The 24,431-nt window shown below is 40.3% G+C and overlaps 1 protein-coding gene across 2 annotated transcripts in view; it reads right to left on the reverse strand.

Moving 5' to 3' along the window:
- Positions 1 to 24,431, reverse strand: part of TSC1 (TSC complex subunit 1) — a 57,936-nt gene that overhangs the window by 6,816 nt on the left and 26,689 nt on the right. The window contains exons 7-20 of one of the 2 annotated variants that reach the window (XM_074974040.1): positions 23,566 to 23,720; positions 23,130 to 23,203; positions 21,331 to 21,509; positions 20,634 to 20,749; positions 20,217 to 20,340; positions 19,547 to 19,659; positions 19,155 to 19,227; positions 17,592 to 17,693; positions 12,761 to 13,337; positions 6,544 to 6,587; positions 4,143 to 4,309; positions 2,962 to 3,144; positions 2,491 to 2,601; positions 569 to 691 (exon numbers count right to left, since the gene is read on the reverse strand). In XM_074974040.1, the coding sequence (XP_074830141.1) occupies positions 569 to 691; positions 2,491 to 2,601; positions 2,962 to 3,144; positions 4,143 to 4,309; positions 6,544 to 6,587; positions 12,761 to 13,337; positions 17,592 to 17,693; positions 19,155 to 19,227; positions 19,547 to 19,659; positions 20,217 to 20,340; positions 20,634 to 20,749; positions 21,331 to 21,509; positions 23,130 to 23,203; positions 23,566 to 23,720 (2,141 nt within the window). Of the gene's footprint in view, positions 1 to 568; positions 692 to 2,490; positions 2,602 to 2,961; positions 3,145 to 4,142; positions 4,310 to 6,543; positions 6,588 to 12,760; positions 13,338 to 17,591; positions 17,694 to 19,154; positions 19,228 to 19,546; positions 19,663 to 20,216; positions 20,341 to 20,633; positions 20,750 to 21,330; positions 21,510 to 23,129; positions 23,204 to 23,565; positions 23,721 to 24,431 lie in introns of both variants that reach the window. The other variant, XM_074974039.1, reaches the window with a different exon arrangement.

A 24,431-nucleotide genomic window follows, 5' to 3' on the forward strand; every position in this document is an offset into this window, starting at 1 on the left:
ATAATACTGAAAACTGAAATGAGTCATGACATGAATAACTTCCTTGAGAAAATACCAAACCAAAATGCACAGTCATTCCAATGTTCAGTATAATAATTACATATATTAGTATTATGTCCACTGCACTTTTACTTTTTATTTGTGCAACTCTAAATTAATCTATGCATCTACTGCATTATGTAACAATCTGATTGTATAACTAAACCTAAGTGTAATGTGGTCTGCATCAATTAAGCAATTTTTAAAATAGAAAATGCCTTAAACTGTGATGAACTAGTTTTTCCTGGTGCAGTAAAAAACATTATTTACCTAGTAAAAACTATGCCATCCAAGAAGCTATTTGAAGACAGACTGGATAGCCTGGCATGACTAACACAAAAGCTCTCACTGAAAGATAAATCACAGTAGTATATTCCTTCATTTGCTTTGAAACTGGATGCAAACATCTATGTCTGTTTACTGATTTATAAAGAGTTTCCTTCTTCACTGAAAAGCCACTGCTGAACTTGATGATGATCCTAGGACAAATCTTTCCAGAAAAGCCTTGCCTGTGACCCACATACGGTACCTTCGTTGTGTCTGCATGCTTGTGCTGCAGCTGTTCCAAGTACAGCTCATTGACCTCCCCAAGAACCAGAAGTTGCCTATTCAAGAACTCCATCTGCTGCTGGACTGACTCGCTGTTGGAAAGCTTAAAAAAAAATTTAAAAAAAGAAGAGTCCGCAGTGAACAGTTTAATCTAAGTGTCACACCTGACCTGCACTACATCTGGGGGTTATTTTTTACTGAAAAGAAAAAGGAAAATCAAACCATGGTGCCTAGGGAAAGTAGCAGGCAATTATGACAATCAAGTGAATGGATGTTACTCAAAGTTGCTTCTGGTAAATTGTGACATTCCATGAGAGAAATGCAGCATTTAGTTAGCTTAACCCCCTCAGTTTGCTTCAAATAAGGTAACTGCTTCTCCATTTGTATGTGAAGTCCCTTTAGCTTCTGACAGGAGCTCTTTAACATACAGAAAGCTTTAATCCAAGCACATTATTAATTACTCCTGGGGAAATTCTGTGCCACTGCGCATGCGCAGAATTTATGTCCCTCACAGATTTCTTTACTTCCCCGCAGTAAAATGACTTTCTGATGGGGAAGCATAGGGAAGCCACAAGAGCAGTCATGAGACCCTCCCCAACAATATGTTTTGGGTGCCCAGGGCGGCCAGCAGAGAGGTAAGTCACCATGGGGCAGAGGGCAGGACTGGGGAAGACCTGACTGGTGGCTCCTACCCTGTGCTAGGCTCAGCTGCTAGTCCTGGCTGGGCTGGGGAGGATGGGACTTCCTTTTCCCCTACATGGCATCCCGGGTCAGGTCAGACCCACCCCCAGATTTCTTCCCCAGTTGCAGGAAGCTCTGCAAAACTCCTCCTCCCACCTGCTGCTTCCTACTGCCATCGCTGCAGTGGGAGGAATCCCTGTACAGGGAGCTGCTCCCCCATCTGCCCAACCCATGTGCATCCAGACCCCCTCGTACCCAGACCCTTCTGCCAAGCCTCACCCACCCACACTCAGAATCTGGCTGCTGAGCCCCACGCCCCCTGAACCTGGACCACCCTGACAAGCCACCCACCACCAGATTCCCACCCCACCGATGCCCAACCAGCTGCATCTGGACCCCCACTCTCCCAGCATCTGGACCCCCACTGAGTCCCCCCCCCGAACCCTCCCGCTGAGCCCAAACCACCTTCACCTGGACCCCCCTGCAGAGTCCCATTACTGTTGCACCCAGAACCCTGTTCCCAACAAGCCCCTGTGCATCCAGATCTCCCCCGCAGCCAGATCCCACACCGAGTCACCCACACCCAGATTGCCCCACACAGAACCCTCTCAACCCATACTTGGATCTCCCCACATTTAAGCCCCTCCACACTTGCATCCTTCCTGCCCACACCTGGCATGGAGGAGCAGGGCCCTGGGGTGTTTCTGGGACAGGCTTGGTCCTTGCACTGTGTCAGGGTTGGGTGCGGCTTCACCACTGAGTCCATGTCCTGGCTGGGGGGGCGAAGAAGAGCTGCACAGTGATCTCCCACCTCTGTGCAGCCAGTGGCCTGTGCTTCCCAATGCCAAGCTGGAGCCTCCATATTTATTTGACAAATAAAATTTGCAGAATTTTTAAACACCGTGTGCAGAATTTTTATATTTTTGGCACAGAATGCCCTCAGGCATTGCTCAATCTGTGAAATTCCAAATGTGGGCCAGACCCAAAACGAGGAGCAAGATTTCAGAAATATCAGGACCACGCAAATTTAATTTCTTCAGCATAATATTTTTCATACTCTTTCTGTTCTCACTCATTTAAAATCAATACCATGGAACTCAGTGTAGTATGAGGAGCAGCTTACCCAAAGTGATGGAGGCCTTATGAGGAACGAAGAGAAATTTGAAATGGGTACTAACAAAAAAAAAAGACATAACAAAAGGGCCACAAGGGGAATCTTACCTTCTGAGAAACTTGGCTGAGAAGCAACTCTGTGTGACACACCTTGTTGTTGGCTTTCTTTAATTCTACCCTCAAATCTGCAATCATATTCCTACAGTCCTTCAGCTTGGTCTGTTTAAATAAACAGCAAGAGTCTTAAGGTTCTGAAACTGTACCACAAATCTAGCAAAATACACATTTGGCAGGATGGCCAGCATTCCCCCCCCCAGCATAATCAGCAGTTACAGACTAAACACTAAAAATGATCATCATCTACGGACTAGTGAAATGCATGCAATTTCCATTTCAAAGCAAAATAAAACAAAGCCACAAAGAACAGAATCACATTAGTTAGATGAATTTTTAACTGCATGTTGTCTTATTTGGATTGAAGTGAGAGGTTTAATATACTTAAGAGCCAGATCATTAGGGGGGTTATTTTTAAAGCTACATTATCTGTTCACTATAGCTTTTCCATGCTATGTTTCATACCTGCAATTCCTGGCTCTGGTTGTAGAATTCTTCCCTGTCATGTTGCAGCTGTCGGATCTGGCTGTGAAGCTGAGCCACTATATTATCATGTTCTTCCTGAAACTGGTGGTACCTGACCTGCTCTTTCTGCAGACTAAGTTTCAAGGACTGGATATCTTTCTCCTGTAGTTTCAGCTGATCTTTCTGTCCGGAACCATATACCAAAAGTCAGATGACCAAATTTGCTACTTCAACTAGTACACCAGAGACCACTGCCCCAAGTCAACCACCAAATAAAGGATCAAAACCAAAACCCACTAATAGCACAGTCTTCAAACTTGGCTATGTTACAGCACTTTAGTATGTTCCTCATATAAAAAGTTTTTTTTTGTTTTGTTTTTTTAAAGAAATGGTTAAAGATGCCAGGCTGAACATCCTGGAAACTGAAGTTACATCCATGAAATATGGTCAGCAGTTATGTATGTTCCTCCACATCACCCCATGCTCCAGTGGTGACCTAAAGGGACAGCCTCAGGGAAGAGAGGGTAGTTCCATTTCCAATAATTACTTAGTTCTTAGCCTCTTTGCTGTGACTGCAATAAAGATCCCAATTTACATGGCAGCTTTTATAACATGGACTTAAGAATTCAAACAAGATTAAAGTTATTTCACATGGATTCCACACAACTAAGTTTCCATCACTAATTAGGGCCAGATTCAGAGACTCTGAAAGGGAGAACACACTTGAAATACTTAGCTTTCTGCCAGCATTCTTCCTCCTCAAATGGAAAGTATGTACCTCTTCAGGAAACTTAACAAGGTTACTAGCCTAATGCTAAGACTGCCCAAATGTTAAGCAAGCACAACATTAACTGTTAAATCACGTCTTTCTAAGCTAAGTTTGGCACTTATTTAAGCCAGCTGGCTTCTTCATGTATGTGTTCAGTTCAGTGCCCTTTATGGTAAATTTCCAGTTTCAACTAATCATACTGCACCAAAATTATCCACAATCCATTCCACAAAAACTGGAGTGTTCAAAGGTTACTTTAAAAACAAGAAAAAACTTCAAAAATAAATACTTTAAAAGATTTTAAAGTTCTACGATCCTATAGTAGATGTTGTCTGGGGCAGGCATTCATAGATTTGATAGTGATGTATTAGCAGCACTTCTTGGCATGCACAACTCTTAAATCCTTGCTCACCATGGCAGCATTATGTTCCTCCAGTGCTGTTGCTTTGATCACTTTCCGCAGGAGTCGCCGGTTCCGAAGGGCATGTTGTTGCCTTTTGAAGCGCTCATACAATAACTGGTTGTGTAGCAAAAGCAGCTGGTTACGCAGGGTGTGAATCTCATCTGAAGGGGGAGAACCTAGACAGAGTTAAATGACAGAGCAGAGGTTACTGCTAAATATATTTGATTCTATTACATACATTCAAACTTACATCCTCTTTCAGGCCCATTCTACTTTTCCAGGATTATTTTTTAACTTCAAAACTGAATGGAAAAAATTAGGAATTTAAATAAAGGTATCAATAGTTAGCACAAAACTTTACATGTTCAAAACTTTATACAGTCTTGAATCTTCATCATACCCACAGTTCACAGTACCAATTTATTATCTACATTTTACAGAAGGGGGTAAAGTTTTCTAGAGTGTTTAGATGGCTTAGATACTTTAGAAAGTGTGAGTGAGATTATGTCTACACTACAAAGTAAAAAACTGACAGCACCAGCTCAGAGCCTGGGTCAACTGACTTGGGCTTACAGGGCTCAGGCAGCCAGGCTAAAAATAACAGTTCAGACATTCCCCCTCAGGCTGGAGCCCGAGCTCTAAGACCCCCCCTCCCCCTTGACAAATTTCAGAGCCCAGGCTCTAGCCTGTCTATACTGCTATTTTTAACCCTGCAGCCCGAGCCAGCTGACCTGGGTTCTGAGACTGGGCTCTACATTTTTTTCTTTGCTATGTAGACCTAGCCTAAGCTACCTACGTTCCACTGACTTCCAGTGCTACCGAAGACACTTTTGAAAGTTTTACCCACAGAATCTGAAAGAACTAATTTGCACAAAGTTACACAGCAAATCAGTGACAGAACCAGAATTAGAATTTAGGACCTTCCAATTTCTAAGCCTGTAGCTCATTCCTCCAACTTATACAGCCTTCATAATTATATTAAAAAAAATAATGCAACAACCATTTGAAGCCTGAAACTGAAGTCTGTTTCCCTGCCAACATTTTCTCTTACATTACATGTTTTTGTCACTCATAAGCAGGTTGCTCATGAGTGCTGTGCTTGTGGCTTACATTATTATTTCTGGGAAAGAGTAATGAGAAATTGTAGGACATGGCTTTTACTGCACCATCTAAAAGTGGTAAGATTGAGATTAGCCTGAAGCCATCTAAAAATGTCAGTTTTAAATATTTCAGGAGAGGATGTCTTCCAAAAAGCCACGGGAAAGATTTTAAGACAGGCCAATTTCACACTCCTTTGTTATTTCACCATCCTACCTTAGTAAGACAGATTTATCTAAAAGCATTCCTAAGCACAGGCAACACTGAAAAGTTTTCTAACAGTGTACAAAGTAGATTTTTGATTGACAAAACTGTGCTTAAGTCAGCTATGACTTAAGTGGAGCTTCCAGATGGCTCAAGTGAAGAAAGACAAGGGACATACTTGAATTAAGGGAACCAGACCAATGTGTCCAAAAACAACTTCTGTCCTAAAACCCTCTGCCTCATAGTTATATTGATTTTTCAACTGGCTCATTTTTTTAAATCTCCCCAGAGGAGTAAATATTACCATCATGGAACTCAAAAGGAAGCCTAAGATGACAAAACTGTGAGATATATGTTAAAATGGTGAGGAAAGATTTCAGTTTTAGGCTCTCTGAGTTATGATCAGCTGGGGGTGGAGCGGGGGGAATATTTAAGTAGGTCTTTAAACCAGGTGGAATTCAGCTTTAAAATGGAAGGGCCATTCACCTGAGTAGAATTTGTTTCTGCATAGGTGGCCATAAAAACAAACCCATAAAGAGAATGAGTGTCCCTTTGAAGAAGGCCTGTACATGCAATTGCAGATTTGATAATGGGCATGAGTACCACTCCAATCTAATGGGGGGAAAAAGCACATAGCAATATTTTTGGTTCTGCAGGAAAGGCAATTATCACTTTCCTAAGAAAAAGAAACTTGTAATGTTGAAACACAAAGGTGCACCGTCTGCTGAGCAGATAAACTATATCTTAATGACGCAAAAAGAAATGGAGTACTTGTGGCACCTTAGAGACTAACAAATTTATTTGAGCATAAGCTTTCGTGAGCTACAACTCACTTCATCAGATGCTCACTTCATTGGATGCTCACGAAATGAAATGTGGCATCGGTGCCACAAGTACTCCTTTTCTTTTTGCGAATACAGACTAATACGGCTGCTATTCTGAAACTGATCTTAATGACGGTCATCATGGAACTGCAGCAGTTGAAAAGAAAGAAGCCAAATACGCAGTCCATCATTTAAGTAAACCAAGTAGAAGAAGATACAAAGAAATGTATTTTTACTGATTACGGACTACATTTATGGTCCTAAACCAAAAAAAACTTGTTTACCTCCAAAGTGAGTCCAGTCAGCAGATTTGCTTGGCAGAGGCAATCTGAAAATAAAAACACAGTATTAACAGTTTATAGTTACAGACCGGTAAGTCTGACGTCAGTACTGGGCAAATTAGTTGAAACAATAGTAAAGAATAAAATTGTCAGACACACAGAAGAACATAAATTGTTGCACAAAAGTCAACATGGTTTCTGTAAATGGAGATCACGTCTTACTAATCTATTAGAGTTCTTTGAGGGGGTCAACAAACATGTGGACAGGGCAATCCAGTGGACACAGCGTACTTAGATTTCCAGAAAGCCTTTGACAAGGTCCCTCACCAAAGGCTCTTATGTAAATTAAGTTGTCATGGGATAAGAGGGAAGATCCTTTCATGGACTGAGAACTGGTTAAAAGACAGGGAATAAATGGTAAATTTCCAGGGTAGGAATAAATGGTAAATTTTCAGAACAGGAGAGGGGTAACTAATGGTGTTCCCTAAGGGTCAGACCTAGGACCAACCCTATTCAACGTATTCATAATGATCTGGAGAAAGGGGTAAACAGTGAGGTGGCAAAGTTTGCAGATGATACTAAACTGCTCAAGATAGTTAAGACCAAAGCAGACTGTGAAGAACTTCAAAAAGATCTCACAAACTAAGTGATTGGGCAACAAAATGGGAAATGAAATTTAACGTGGATAAATGTAAAAGTAATGCACATTGGAAAAAATAACCCCAACTATACATACAATATGATAGGGACTAATTTAGCTACAGCTAATCAGGAGAAAGTTCTTGGAGTCATTGTGGATAGTTCTCTGAAGACGTCCATGCAGTGGCAGTCAAAAAAGCAAACGGGATGTTAGGAATCATTAAAAAACGGATAGAGAATAAGATGGAGAACATCTTATTGCCCTTATATAAATCCATGGTACGCCCACATCTTGAATGCTGCATACAGATGTGGTCCCCTCATCTCAAAGAAGATATACTGGCATTAGAAAAGGTTCAGAAAAGGGCAACTAAAATGATTAGGGGTTTGGAACGGGTCCTGTCATAAATATAAAGGGAAGGGTAAACACCTTTAAAATCCCACCGTGTCATAAATACAAAGGGAAGGGTAAACACCTTTAAAATCCCTCCTGGCCAGAGGAAAAACCCGTTCACCTGTAAAGGGTTAAGAAGCTAGGATAACCTCGCTGGCACCCGACGAAAATGACCAATGAGGAGACAAGATACTTTCAAAAGCTGGGGGGAGGGATAAACAAAGCCTCTCTCTCTCTGTCTGTGTGATGCTTTTGCCGGGGACAGAATAGGAATGGAGTCTTAGAACTTAATAAGTACTCTAGCTAGATATGCGTTAGATTCTGATTTCTTTAAGTGGCTGAGAAAAATAAGCTGTGCTGAATGGAATGTATATTCCTGTTTGTGTGTCTTTTTGTAACTTAAGGTTTTGCCTAGAGGATTCTCTATGTTTTGAATCTAATTACCCTGTAAGGTATTTACCATCCTGATTTTACAGAGGTGATTCTTTTTTACTTTTTCTTCTATTAAAATTCTTTTTTTAAGAAACTGAATGCTTTTGCATTGTTCTTAAGATCCAAGGGTTTGGGTCTGTGGTCACCTATGCAAATTGGTGAGGATTTTTATCAAACCTTCCCCAGGAAGGGGGGTGCAAGGTTTTGGGAGGATGGGGGGGGGGGGGGGGGAAACGTTTCCACACGGACTCTTTCCTAATAATAATACCGGTTAGACGTTTGGTGGTGGCAGCGAAAGTCCAAGGGCAAAAGGTAAAATAGTTTGTACCTTGGGGAAGTTTTAACCTAAGCTGGTAAAAGTAAGCTTAGGAGGTTTTCATGCAGGTCCCTACATCTGTACCCTAGAGTTCAGAGTGGGGAAGGAACCTTGACAGGTCCCATATGAGGAGAGATTAAAGAGGCAAGGACTTTTCAGCTTGGAAAAGAGGAGACTAAGCGGGGATATGATAGAGGTCTATAAAATCATGAGTGCTGTGGAGAAAGTGAATAAGGAAAAGTTATTTACTTGTTCCCATAATATAAGAACATGGGGCCACCAAATGAAATTAATAGGCAGCAGGTTGCAAACAAATAAAAGGACGTTCTTCTTCACTAACGCACAGTCAACCTGTGGAACTCCTTGCCTGAGGAGGTTGTGAAGGCTAGGACTATAACAGGGTTTAAAAGAGAACGGGATAAATTCATGGAGATTAAGTCCATTAATGGCTAACAGCCAGGATGGGTAAGGAATGGTGTCCCTAGCCTCTGTTTGTCAGAGGGTGGAGTTGGATGGCAGGACAGAGATCACTCGATCATTACCTGTGTGGAAGTGTGAAAGGGAAAAGAAGATTTGTGTGCAGTTATTTTAGTTTGGTTAAGAGAGAGCAAGAAATAGGCCAACCTCAACCCTAGTAACGCAAGATTTGTAGAAGCGGGGTTTGTGTGAAGCGGATGGGAAAACTACAAGGGACCTTGCTTTAAGATAAGAATGGAAAGCAGACTATAGCAGAAATTGTTGAGAAAAATAAGATATCAGGAAGGAATATGTATAAACAAAATGCAGCTGTTGATTATTATTGTATGTAACAAAAGGTATAAATGCTTGACATAATTGTTTTTCTTTTGAGAGACCGGCCGAGGAAGGGGGAATCCCTGTCTGTGTGTACTCTCTCCCGCCTTCCAACTGCTAGAAAATAAAGACTGTCTCTGACTTGCTGCAACCAACCTAAGAGCGAAGACTCTGTTTTCTTCCACACCTGTTAGGCTCACTCCCTCTGGGGCACTTGGCATTGGCCACTGTCGGTAGACAGGATACTGGGCTGGATGGACCTTTGGTCTGACCCGGTATGGCCATTCTTATGTTCTATATACGCTGTAAGTGAACACTTTACAAGGCAGATTGAAATACAGCCCCTGTCCCTAAGGCTTTGCAATCTAACAAATGAAACATCATACTCGAGAATAATTCAGGTAAGAGGGTGTAAAGATCACTGCAAGAAGTGGGCTTTAAGGAGGAATTTGAAAGACAGAAAGGATGCTTGGTAGACAGAATGGGAGAGACTGTCCCAAGTGTAAAAAGCAGCTTGAGAAAGGGGAGAAGCAGGAAGTAGGATAAGGAGATGAAGGGAGTGCATAATAGGAAATGAAAACAGACATGGATGCATCCATATATGAATCTCCCTTCTTACACCTTGGCCCAAACAAGTTTTTCCAGTTCCTGACTTTCACACTAGGGGAAGGAATTGCTATGCTTCTCCTGGCCACTAGACTTCGCCCCATTACTGGACACACAACTCTGCCCTCATGAACAACTTTATCTAAGGGCATGACTACACTACAGACTTTAAATTGACATATGTGCACATTACCCTCCTTCTGTCAGTGGTGCACATCCTCCCTAGGAGTGGTTCCACTAACTGAAGAGGGGTGTTGTGTGTGAGTGCGAGTGTGACAGAGAGAGAGAGCGCATGCGCGGGGGCTGGGAGCCAGGACTCTCAGCTCCACGCAGCTCCCCACCAGGAGCAGGGGGACCAGCCACCCCCTAGAGTTCTTGGCTCTCCGCTGGGAGTGGAAGCAGCCGCTCGACCTTCTCAGCTCCCTAAGTGGGGAGCCAGGCACCGGCAGCATGGAGCCCTGAAATTGACAAGACAGCCAATAGCAGTGTCTACACAGAAATTGTGTTGCCCTACCTACCCTGACAAAAAACCTCCACAAGAGGCGTAGGGTGAGTTATTATGTCAGTGTAGAAGGGCACTTTTATATAGGCGGGACAAGGCTGCAGTGTGTACACTGATATTATTAGGCCGACATGACCTGACTTATCTCAACCTAACTGTGTCTCAGACAAGCATCTAAGCCACATTAGAGAGAGGCAGCCAATGGTCCTCCACTTCCTCACCATCAGGTTTAGCAACACAGCTGAGCTCCATCAGCAAAGGCAGCAAGAGTCCTTAGGTTATTCACAGACTGTTAGACTTTAAGGTCAGAAGGAACCATCGTGATCATCTAGTCTGACCTCCTGCACATGGCAGGCCACAGAACCTCACCCACCCACTCCTGAAATAGACCTAGAACCTCAAATCATGGTTTAAAGACTTTACCTTCAAGAGAATTTACCATTTATACTAGTTTAAACCTGCAAGTGCCTTATGCCCCATGCTGCAGGGGAAGGAGAAAACCCCCAGGGTCTCTGCCAATCTGACCCAGGGAGAAATTCCTCCCAATCCCAAATATGGCAGTCAGTTAGACCCTGAGCATGTGGGCAAGACTCGACAGGCAGATACCTGGGAAAGAATTCTCTGTAGTAACTCAGAGCTCTCCCCATCTAGCGTCCTGTCTCCAGCAGTTGGGTTTTTTTGCTACTGATGATAGCCAATGGGCCACATGCCGTTGTAGGTAATCTCCTCATATCATCCCCTCCATAAATTTATCAAGCTCAGTCTTGAAGCCAGGTAGGTTTTTTGCCCAGCAGTGCTCCACTTGGAAGGCTGTTCCAGAACTTCACTCTTCTGAGGATTAGAAACCTTTGCCTAATTTTGAGCCAAAACTTGTTGGTGGCCAGGTTATAGCCATTTGTTTTTGTGTCCACATTCGTGCTTAACTTAAATAACTCCTCTCCCTTCCTGGTATTTATTACTCTGATGTATTTATAGAAAGCAATTATAGAAAGCAATCATATCTCCCCTCAGCCATCTTTTGGTTAGGCTAAACAAGTCAAGCTCTTTGGGTCTCCTTTTATAAGGTAGGTTTTCCATTCCTCAGATCATCCTAATAACTCTCTCTGCATCTGTTCCAATTTGAATTTATCTTTCTTAAACATGGGACACTAGAACTGCACACAATATTCCAGACGTGATCTGACCAGTGCCTGGTATAATGGTACTAACACTTCCCTGTCTCTACTAGAAATACCTCACCTGATGCATCCTAGGACTGCATTAGCCTTTTTCACAACTGCATCACACTGACAGCTCAGTCATCCTGTGATCAATACACCCAGGTCTTTCTCTTCCTCTGTCACTTTGACCTGATAAGTCCCCAGCTTATACCAAAAATTCTTGTTGTTGGTTCCTAAATGCATGACCTTGCATTTTGCTCTATTAAATTTCATCCAATTTCTATTACTCCAGTTTACAAAGTAATCCATATCTTCTTGTATGATATTTTGGGTCCTCCTTGGTATTGGCAATACCTCCCAACTTTGTGTCAACCGCAAATTTTATTAGCACAAACTCACTTTTTTTTTTTTTAAACCAAAAAGTCAGTAATAAAAATGTTTAATAAGATTGATCCCAAAACCAATCCCTGAGAAATTCCACTAGTAACCTCCCTCCAGCCTGACAGTTCACCTTTCAGTATGACCCACTGTAGTCACCCCTTTAACCAATTTCTTCTCCACCTTTCAATTCTCATATTAATCCCCATCTGCTCCAATTTGGCTAATAATTTCCCATGTGGAAGTATATCAGATGCCTTACAGAAATCCAGGTAGATTAGATCTACTGCATTTCCTTTGTCTAAAAGATCAGTTATCTTCTCAGAGGAGGAGATCAGGTTAGTTTGGCACGATCTACCTTTTGTAAAACCATGTCGTATTTTATTCCCATTACCATTCACCTCTATGTCCTTAACTACTTTCTCTTTCAAAATTTGTTCCAAGACCTTGCATACAATTGAGGTCAAACTAACAGGCTTGTAGTTTGCTGGATCACTTTTTCCCCTTTATTAAAAATAGGAACTATATTAGCAATTCTCCAGTCAGAGGATGACCCTTGAGTTTACAGATTCATTAAAAATCCTTGTTATTGAGCTCACAATTTCATGTGCCAGTTCCTTTAATATTCTAGGATGGAGATTATCTGAGCTGCCTGATTTAGTCCCATTAAGCTGTTTGAGTTTGACTTCCACCTCAGATGTGGTAATTTCTACCTTCATAAAGACATTTTACTTATACAGATAAATGTTAAGCTACCTTTCTGGCTATAAAGTTCACTTTCAAGAACTCACGCATGTCCAGCTAGGAACCTCTGAAGAGGTGACTAAACATGAAGTAATTCTGCACTTTCAATATAAGGACTACAGACCCATGTCTGCAGAGCTTCTTGGTTTCCAAACAAAGCAGCTTTTTAGGCACAGCTATTGATATATGAACTGACAAGGAAAGGAATAATAAAGTGGTAACCAAGTGTTTGCAGAGCAAGGTCTGTAGACACTTACTTGTTGAGCTCCTTGGTATGTGCATCTGCTCCTTGCTGTATCAGTCTATCCAGTACTTCCATTGGAGAGGTGGAGGATGTGCAGTCTTCTTCCTGGTTTCCCTTGAATTTCTTTCGCAGTTCCTCAGTCTTCTTACTAACAAAGAGGTAGGCAGTCTTTGGTAATGCAACCTCAAAAAGGTGCTCATATGAGGGACGCTGCCCGCTCCCAAACCCCATTCTTCTCTGTGCTGATACTTTGCAAGGGCTGGGAGTGAGGATACTGGTCTCCATAGAGGATTGGCCTACCCTGTTACCAGCAGGGCTTTCATGAGAGGCTCCGCAGGGTCTGTCAATGGGAGTAAATGCTTGTTTAGGTGTGTCTCGTGCACCCTCCGGCCCAGATTTGTCCAGAGACGAGGCTAACGGTTCAGAGTTCAGACTGTGTCCTTGAACACTGGAGGCTACTGAATGGGGCTTCCTTTGAGAGGCTGGTAGACTCTCACTTGTGCGGTAAAAAGGAGAGTCAAATCCTCCTCTAGGCACCACGGGCTCAGCATCTGCTGTAGTGATCTCAGAAATCTCTTTTGATATTGCATCTGAGGAAAAAAAAGGAAAGGCAGTTAATAGGCAAAAAAGCTTTAAAAAAATAAGTCTGATGCTGTGTTAAGACAATCCACCTTTCACCCCCTATAGAACGCCCCCAAACCAACTCTGTGAACATTTAGACATCAGTTTACCTGGCACACACTCAGGCTTGCTCTTTGTAACCTGGGATACAAATCCTGTACACTTTCTTAATGTAAAATTAGAACAGGGTACAATATCAAAACTGAGGGATGCAAATTAACTCACGGCTTTATGTCAGAGAGATGAATTTTTCAAAGTGTAATTTGAGTTCTTAAAACTTTGGGAAGATTTTTCAAATTGAAATAGACCAGACAAAGTATTTCGGAATATGCACAATAGGATTTAAATTATTTACCACGATTAAGATAATACAAATAAGAGTAAGTTTTATTAAATTGGAAAAACTAGCTTGTGGGTAAAAGCTAGAAATAAAGCAAATAAAATAAACCAGCCTTTCTATACAGGGTGAATAAAAACACCAACTAAAAAACATTTATGCTGATAACAGCTTATCTTAATTAATTAGCCTCTTACAGTTTATATGGCAACTTCCACCTTCTCTGTACGTATGTATATATATATATATCTTCTTACTATACGTTCCATTCTATACAGCCGATGAAGTGAGCTGTAGCCCATGAAAGCTTATGCTCTAATAAATTTGTTAGTCTCTAAAGTGTCACAAGTACTCCTGTTCTTTTTGCGGATACAGACTAACATGGCTGCTACTCTGAAACCTGTCATTTAAAAATTGATTTATTTAAATCAGAAGTTTTTAAAATTTCATTAAATATTTAAAATTTAATTTAAAATTGACAATTTCTTTTAAGGCCTTAACTTATTACAAATTACAATCATTTTAATCAAATACAAAAAATATTCAGCAGTTCATATTTGCTGCTAAGTTTTAGGAAGAAGTCAAACCACTGAATAATAGTGAAAGTCACTGGATAAACACTTGGAACCAGAGTTTGTGAAAGTGCTAAACCAGCTTTTGACAGCAGTAGCCTCTTTTGCAGGTGTAGAGAGAATCTTTTCTTCATTTCAGTTTTTCAGCTTCCAATCAATTTCTTAACACTGAAATGAACTAGTTGAATAAAGCAGGAAAGCTTGTTTTCCTCTTCCAATCTATGAATAAAAACTAGGTATGAAAAAACAAGATCTATTCATTCTGAAATCTTGAAAGACACTGACCAGAAATCATCAGCTCAATTCATTAACTAGAGATAATACTTCATTTAATAAAACCGTTAGTTTTAAATGCAAAGCATGTTTTGATAAGTTTTTTTTAAAATGTATCCAGCACATTTACGGTAGTTTTATTGAATAAAAAAAAAAGTTATTTTTGTGCATTTTAACTGAATTTGAATTTCTATCCAAATAGCACTTTACACAAATCACAAATAAAAAAAAATAAGTTCAGTAAATGGACAATGGTGAATGATGCATTTCTTAACAATAAAAAATGTGAAAATTAAGAAACCAAATAGAGGTAAGTTAAGCTATTGTGACAGGGTCGGGCCAGATGGCTATAGGAGAGTAACAGAAGGCAGATACATTAGCCCCAGGCTAAGCAGGTCCCTTTTCCCTGGGTAAGGTAACAGGGAAGGTTCCAGAACAATCAGGAACCTTCTGGAGATCATTAAGACAGGCTGATTAAAACACCTGCAGCCAATCAAGAAGCTGCTAGAATCAATTAAGGCAGGCTAATCAGGGCACCTGGGTTTTAAAAAGGAGCTCACTTCAGTTTGTGGTGTGCATGTGAGGAGCTGCGAGCAAGAGGCACTAGGAGCTGGGAGTGAGAACGTGGACTGTTGGAGGACTGAGGTGTACAAGCATTATCGGACACCAGGAGGAAGGTCCTATGGCGAGGATAAAGAAGGTGTTGGGAGGAGGCCATGGGGAAGTAGCCCAGGGAGTTGTAGCTGTCGCACAGCTGTTCCAGGAGGCACTCGAGACAGCTGCATTCCACAGGGCCCTGGGCTGGAACCCGGAATAGAGGGCGGGCCCGGGTTCCCCCCAAATCCTCCCAACTCCTGGTCAGACACAGGAGGAGTCTACCTGGACTGTGGGTTCAGAAAAACAGCCAAGCTGAGGGCTGCCGTGAAGCTCCAAGGCGAGCAAATCCGCCAATAAGCGCAAGAGCCACCAAGGTAGAGCAGGAACTTTGTCACACTATATAATTGCTTAAATATAGGTATATAGATATATTGTATCTTCCTGGTTTTCAAAAAGCACCACCAAAGTCTGTGTAAAAAGACTATATTTAGTTACAAATCAACATGTTTTAATGGTTGCCAACCAATGAGAATCAACCTTTCATTAGGAAAGTAATTAAAAATATAAAGAATTATATATATCAAGGTTTTCTGCTTGTTGATTTAAATCATGATCAAAACTGGTGATGTAAATCAATGCACTTTGTTTCTAGAGTTTTTTTTTTTAATTTAATTCGAGTCCTTGTCAATTGAAGTTCCAAAGAAGAGTGATAAATTTGTAAATATATTGTTTAGTTTATCCATAGGAAAAAACGCCTCTGAATTAAAAAGAGTCACATACATCTGTAAGAAAAAGGGAGACTAACTATATTAAACATGGAAAAAGTGTTATATCGTCCCTTATAGTGCTAATATGAAGAAAATATTGAAAGACACCCTATCAACACAATGTGTGTTAAGACACTACTTTGAAACTGACTACTGTCTCACTCAAATACTCAAAATAGGGTTTTAAGTGGTACATAAACCTTGCAATAGTCCTCTGCGTAAGGGTGAATTTTCCACATAGCAAGTAGGGGGTCTATTTTTATATAAAAATCAAATATTTGCTTATCCTCCTGTAAGTTTGTTTTTAGAAATTTTGACAGAGAGGAAGTCTCTTTCCTTTTTTGCTAACTACTTCCTAATATAGAATTTGGATTTTTTACTTGTGGGGAAAGAAGGCTGTTGTGAATACTGGAAACAAGTACAGACTTTAGGATGGAATAATTTTTCAAAGGAATAGTTAGGGGTATTGCAACCATTTTTTTTTTTTTTTTTTTTTTAAATAATGGCTATCCCTGTTTATGCATCTAGAAGATACAGATATTATGCGGTTTTACAGAATATCAGAAAACTAACAGAACAGGGATGGAAAAAAGGAAAGTTAACCTGTAGATATTAAAAACTCTATAAAATTTTGGAAAAAAAATCTTAAAGGAGAGTGAAAAGAGATACTATAAGTGCCTGATCTAAAATCCACTGAAGTCAATGGAATCATTCTATTGACTTCAATAGACTTTGGCTCAGCCCCCGAAGAAAGTCTAGAGCCGTGCCATCTAGCCTGGCATGCTAATTAAGGAACATTATATAAAGTTTTATTTCAAAATTACCTTGACCAGAATATTTTATAAAGGGACTATGTAATCATCAGTATGTCAGGGATGGGTGTGCAGAAGTAATTCATTCTTACAAAATGTAAATGATAATGTTCTAAAATTAAGATAGTTTGATCCTTGATATTAAAATAAATAGATTTTCCACTTGCCTATAAATGGTAATTTTTTTTTTAAAAACCAATGCAAAAGAGTCTACAGAGTTAACTAGGGACTTACTGATTGTCTCAAAGTCAGAAATTCTTCCCAGATTAAAAAGAGGAAATACAGCCTTAACACTAGTCATGTAAAGAAGGGTTTACTATTATTTATGTATTACACTTCTGAAATCTGATTTTTACATTGATACATACGTAAACGATAAGGATCGCTAAGATGATTGTTGCATAAAAGGAGTAGGTTTCAAAAAATAGAACATTTAAATGGACCAGGAAGACAAAGCCAATAGGGAGGGTTACAACAGTTAAGCAGGGCAGTGTGGCTCAGTATACCTTGACAGGAACAACTTCTTTCAGAAATTAAGGATATTTCATTCTCATCAGAAATACGTGCAGAGTTGCTACATATTGAACATGAAGTCTCTTGATTTACGTGGGAAGAGTTGATAAGAAGCAAGGTGAAATTAACTAACTATAAATTTATGCCACTTTTGGAATACTTATCAGGAAGAAGCTGGTATCCCCGATAGGTTCCCTGAATCCACACATTTTCTTCTGGCTGCAGTAATAACTAATACTCATTTATATCTGGCTTGATAAAATTAGAAAGTCTGCATCGTCAAACTCAGTACCATACTAGCTCGAGGTCTAAATGCATATAAAACCTACATAAGAATACCAACAGACATTACCTTCTTCTCTGTCCTTCTCAACACTATCTTCATCAGAGGCCAGGCAACCTAAAAATTCTGGAAGATCACTTAAATTTACAGAACTTTTACTGCCAGGCACTTCTGAAGAAAAAAAAACAAAAATTAATTGTACAGGTGTTATATGTCATCATAAGACTTAACAATATGATATCTTCCACTTCTGCTGAAATAATCTTCAAACAACATTCTCCATCCCTCTAGATCCTCCCCAAAACAGGAGCGTACCCCATTTCTGCTCCACCCGCAAATCAAAGAGTCCTGAAGTGTTAGGTCACTGGTCCCTCCAGAGACAGCCAATGTGATATTGAAATGACAAGAAGTGTTACTGCAGAGTGAGATGAGGTAGTCTCCTCCACAGAAGAGAAGTACGTTGTCTGCAGTTCTCCTACCCATGAAAAGGAAGGACAAAGCTTAAGTCTCAAATATGTTTGCACTGCTAGATTTCCAGGCCAGATCTAAACTCCCTTTAAAACACTCATCTTGCTCCAATAAACAGTACTTACCTACAAAAAAAGCTTAACTGAATGAATGCAGTACAAACTAAACCATATGTGACTGAGTAACAGATCAAAAGTCTGAGACAGATGATAGAGAGGCACATACTAAGCAATACAGGGACAGAAACCTTAGGTTCGCAGCTCAGTCACAAGTTGTGAATCCAATGGAAAGTCTAGCACAAATGCCAAATACCAGAAAGTTCAGATACCAGTGTTGCAAGACAACTCCACTGTGGAAAGCTAGTTTTAAATTCCAGCATCTTCTCCACCCTGAAAACATTTCTACAGCAATTCTTTAACATCCTAAGTGTGGTACCATCAAAGTCCTTTCCCACCCCTTCCAGAGATGTGTGGCTGTGGGATAGAGGGTAGAGGAAATGGCAAGTACAGATTCCATTTCCAGTAAGATACACTTTTCTCTCAAACATTCTCTATAGATTTTACTACTCCACAAGTAACTAGAAAGGGTTCTCTCAAATGCAGTGATATAGTAACACTGCAGGAGCATGAAAAAATACCAAGTTCTGCTTCCAGAAGCATTTGAGGGGAGAGAGAGAGTCTATACTGAACTGCTGACGCAGTGAAGGAACACACCTGGGCAGTCTTACAGATGCATAACAGTGCAAGTCCTTTTGAAGTTGAGGAATCTAAACATAAGAGAGCTTCCAAAGATCATCCTTAAAGCTTGAACTTCTCCTCCTTTTTAATCTTTTGCAACCTTCACTTTAGTTCTGTGTTCCAAACATTAAATATTTAAATTGTGGAACACTGGGGTGGGGATGAGGGGCAGCTAAGAAGGCAGTCCATGCAAAGTATTTCTGGAGGTGAATAGTTAACAGAAAACAAATAAAAAGTTTTTATCATGTGAAGTTAAGCTGAATCGTAGTGCTAGAGTGGGATTCTGGAACTACTATGGAATGGATGGGGAAAAAAATGGAGAAAGGGCAAGGGAGAAGTCTTTCGTAACTGGAAACATTTATCCACAAATGAGATCACTGCTTTGGGGTAAGACTATTGAGAGCTGGGAGAAGAGGATGTAGTTTACCCAATGCTTTCTCGCTGTTTATGACATTTTGCTGTCGGGACAGCGAAGGCCTCCCGGGATCCGGTTTGTCCTCCTGGAAGAAAATAAGGATTCTTTGCAACAGACATCTATCATAAAGCAGCCTCTAGTACATGTTCAGTGAGAGGGAATTTTTCCAGACAGATGACTTTAAGTGGTAAATTGATAAAGGACTTCAGAGACAGGCTAACCCAAATATAAATTGCCTGAAGTTACAGGCAATTTGTTAGTTTGTGTTAAGGCCCAAACTATGTTTTCATAATTAAATACTTTTGATTTACACACAGACAACCATGAGTGAAAAACAGGTTCTCATGAAAAGTTAACCCAGAGACTGAAGCCAGCTTTGCCTGCAAATTACATTTTGCCTTTACCTTCTTGAGAGGTGTGGCAGCAGCTGGAGGGAGTGAAACGTGCACAAAGTCATCTGAAATGCAGGGTGGAGGAGGGGAGGTGGCTGGTGTTCCTAGAGGGGTTCCTTTTCCACCTGCTCAAAAGGCAAAGAAAAGGTTAATCACCATTAAAACTCCATATCCTTCTTATTTGAGTTAATTTCACATTCATAAAGTTCAAGTGATACACACTTCAAATGATTTGCCATTCAAACCTCACAATTTTCAGTTTCATATGGGACATCCAGTTTTCAAACTTTGGTACTTAACTCGGGGTACCCAGTTCTCTGTCTCAGTGTTCATAGTAGAACTTAGCTGTGTAAATGAGTACTTGGATGTCTAAATGCTGATTTGGAGAACTCAAATGCAGAACTGGCTGTTCCCATTTAAGACGGCCATTCAAAAAATTGTATGCTCCATTCAAGTGTGGAGTAATGATATAGCTAAAGACATCAAAACTTACGAACAGCAAACTATGTAAGAGAATTTTTAGGGGAAAAGCAATTTAAAGACGTTCCAAATACACTTAGATTCACTTTTAAAGAGCCTGTATGCAACCCTAAGTATCTACACAGATATTTTTAACAAAGTATCGCTTCTAGACCAAGTTAAAAAACCCATTAAAATACTAACTCTGAAACGCAGTACATACCAGGTGTGCTAAAATATTTGCTATAAGGCTGTGATGAAGTTTGTGAGGACTCTGACGAGACAATTCCTGGAGAGGTTGGTGGAGTGGTCATACCACAAACTGCAGAGGGGCTCCAGATGGTAACCTGACTCACAATATAAGCAAATCAATTAGGCATATGTAATAAAAACCTAAATGAAATACACACATTCTGGCCTATGCCAAATGTCAAAAACAAAAAGATATCAATGAGGATTACATTTAATTCTTTACTATATTAGGTACAGAAGTTATACTAGGAAGCTGCAATGCTTGCTCACCTGAAAGCAAATGCATTTATTTCTAAAATATCCAAATCCAATGAAAAAGCCAATTTAAGAACTGAAGAGTGAACATCTTTGTAATAACATGCTGGTATGCCATGGTTAGGTGCATTACCTGCTGTGGCTCAGCTGACAGCCGCGAAGACTGTGGGCTCAGAATCGGACGTAGCTGCCCTTGCATTTGTAATAGGGTTAGCCTAGGAGTGGAATAAGGGGTAGAAGTGGAAGTCCCTGGAGTTTAAAAAAAAAAAAAAAGGAACATTCATGTTAGTTTATCAAATCTGATTTAGGTCTTGATGGTCCTTCTTGCAGATATTTAACAGTTTTTATTTAAAAAAAAATCAAATCCACTCATCCGTTCCTATGCACAATCTGGCTATTGGAGAGCAGATTTATCCCTTTCCATCCATGCAAAATATATAACACCACTAATTTTAAGTGGCTAATGATTTTTTCAGTATTTGAGCGTGCAACCTTAAAGAGGCCTAATTCTCAAAGTGCTGAACACTTGACCAGCTAATCACTACTGTCAATTCTGAGTATATGACAGACAAGGCAACAGGAATTGTCTTAGCTCATCCTTCAAGGAAAAAGGACACAGCTTTGTGACATTGCTAGAGAACAGTAATATCCGGACTTCATACGCGTGTACGGAAGGAGGTGGGGGGGAGAGAAAGAGAGAGAATGTTCTTTTTGCAAAAGTCGTCTTGTAGAACTGGACTCCAAGGAGGGTATAATAGTAAGAACTGTGATTTTTTTGTACATAGCTGGTCTGCTTCCAATGGATATTAAAAGTGGCAATCAGCTCTTACCATAGCTGCTGTGTGTGTCAATGTAAGGACTGGCATTGGGGTCAGTTTGACGAGGCTGCAAGCATATGCTGACTGGCTGTGACACAGAATAATAGCTGTCTTCATATGAGGCTTCTTTTGGGTCCAGGGAGATTTTGGCACATTCTATCACAACATCATGAGTTTCTAGTCTTTTCCACCTGCAGATAGTTTTTGGAGCCAAAAGAGTAAGTTAGTCTTAAATAAGCTAATTATGATTCTAAATCAAGGTTCCTGGACATATTAGGAACTGGTTTGTCGGATGGCTCATTTGTGTTCCTGCCAGCTTTGCATGATCCCATCTGAAACACGACTGAGGCACCATACAAGTGCCTTGCAACATTTTAGACAGTTTACAAAGAAATTGCACCTAGATGACTCATAAGAGGTGACTCCAATTTGGCAACATAACAGCTTTGAAATAGATCTATTTGAACCAAGCAGGCTCTTCTGTGGAGCACTCTGGAAAGGAGGAAAAGCATACAAAGGCTTGAATGGTCCTGAGCTTCAATACATGGAGAGATCAGATCAGCTACCCTCAGATGTTGGGAGTCCAAATTTAGACAAACCAGCAGTGCAGAATCTGAAACTATTTTGCAAGTTGCTATCTGGTACACCAATTAAGGAGTTTTACTTGTTTTAAGTTTTGGGCACAAAAATTATATTTGTTTCTTTCACTCTGTACACCTCTTCTCTGTATAACTGAGTAACTAAACTCAGCAGTCAAATTAGAACAGACCAAGACCTCAGAGGATGGAAGTTCATTGCATGTTAAAGTATAGTAAGAAAAAACGGGAAGTTATCCATTTAGAAGCTACTTTGCTTTTGGCCATAAGATAAAATTTGAAGCAAGATAGTTTATGCAAGATACTAACCCAAAGGGCTTTAACTGACAATTCTGTGCCAATCTAACTCTTTAGAGGTGTTGCCCCACCCCCACCCCAAAATGCAGCTGGGAGAAGCCTGCAAAATTGATCATTGTGATAGTCAATGGGTTCCCATTTAGTAGCGTTTTCCTAGTGACTCTGAAAGCAGGGGAAGAGCACTATTGTGCAGGAACAAGAATCAATTTCTCCTCTTCAGTTGCTGGGCCTGTGGAGACAAGAGAAAAGCAGCAAGTGGTGCTGCTGCAGGCAAATGGGCCTATTTCTAAAAAAGTTAGTAGAGCTGAGGCCACATAAAAACACACCTGTTAAAAGAATTGATCTGTTAACCGAATCGAATTTTCTAGGCACCAGATCAGATACACTGAAGCCATTTTAAATACTTAAATTCTATTAAGCACTTCTAATGAGCCAAAGGTAAAAAAACACAATATTAAAACTTGACCCAGTGAAACAGATACGGTAGCTTATGTCAAATCAAAATGCACATAATGAGCCTGCAGATTCCTCTTTATTTTGTTAAGAAAAATGAGCAAATTAGTTGTCGATAACATTGTTACATCACAGTAGTACTAACTGGTTTCTACCATAACTAAAATATCTTCCTCAGGTATTGTAATTATCCACCCACCAGACACAAAATGAAGTTCAACCCCCAAACAAACAACTGGTAAATGACCTATTCCAACAATTTTTGTGTCCCCATCCCCAGCTGAAAGCTAGGATGCAGAAACCTTATGTTTTATCTGGGGTACCTTAGAATATTGATTGCAGAGTATCACTGGCATAGGACTTTTCTATTGGCAGGCACAAATTTCTGTTGTGAGCCTCCTGAAAAAGACCATCTAAAGAATGCTCATTCACAGCCTTTCCTAATAGAGGAGTGAATTTATATACCTTCGTGGGTCCAGTTCATGGTCCTTGGATCCAGTCACTAATTCTGGATGAATTCGTACATGTTCCATCATTGGCTGGAAAAGTGGGGGCAAACACAGAAATATGTATTTAGTGCTTCTGGAAAAGCTTTGTACCATATTCAACTCCAAAAATGGAGCACCAACAAGTAACTGAAATAGGCAAGGGCTAAAAGTTTAGAGGACGGTTACACAAGTGTGACAGCTAGATTAATTTTTCAGACTTGCTTGTATTTAGAAAGCTGTTTTTGCTTCCACTAAGGGTTCATTCTGCCAGTAATCTGTCATGATCCTGTTTCACTGCACAGTACTCAATCCAATTATATCAATGCAGTAACTCTGTTTGGCAGATAACTACAGTCTTGCAGCTATAAACTACACATTCTTCTTAGCTGATATGAACATAAGCCATATTTTACCTTGACCACCTCTTCAAAAGTCTCCAAGTTTTCCTTCATACTGTAGTGAGAGCGCAGAAAGGAGACAAAGTTGCAAGGATACATTCCATAAAGGCGGTGAAAGAGTGCATAAACACTGGCATGGAGATGGACGAGATAGATCTCTGCCACATGACCTGGGGGAAATAGTTAGAGCCTTTTTACATGATTGAATTGGAGGAGAGAAAGAAGAGAAATTCTGCTGATGAGATCAAAGAAATTGAGTGTCAGAAGTTAAGAGATAGTGCTTTAAGAATATCTGTTCTGATTCAAGACAAATGACAGTTTGGAAGTACCATAGCCTAGCAATGCTTAACACCATCATCTGTGTGAAAGGAGAGGCCGCACTTGCACGTCACAAGTGTCAATCAGCTCTGAACTAAAAAGTAAAATCAGGAATGGAGTACTCATTCAGGCTGTCTTTTATCCTGTGTTTGTACAGTACCTAAGGTCCACAACTAGGAAGCCTACATGCTACAGCAATACACATAATAAATCCTTAAAACAAAGCGTTTTCTATTCAGATTGGCTCCTTTGCAGAAGAGTTAATTTTTCAACAATCGTAGCTTGCATGACTGACTGAACACTAAGCAAATCAATAAGGACACCCCTTTCAGCTCAAAGTCAAATAAAAATCCGATAACCACAGAGAAAAAAGTATCATAAGTTTGAATTGTGTAACTACTGGCTTGTCTTTCTGGCCTGTAGATGCAGCTATGATATTAGTCAATGTCAAAATGGCCTTCTAAATCACACCTCTATATACTCAACTATGGCGTTTGTTCACAGGGTCACACAGACAGAAGACATACAATTTCTAGAATTGTGCCCCAAAATGGCATATGGAT

The sequence above is a fragment of the Natator depressus genome, chromosome 16 (genome assembly GCF_965152275.1).
Source record: "Natator depressus isolate rNatDep1 chromosome 16, rNatDep2.hap1, whole genome shotgun sequence".
NCBI classification, from domain to species: domain Eukaryota; kingdom Metazoa; phylum Chordata; order Testudines; family Cheloniidae; genus Natator; species Natator depressus.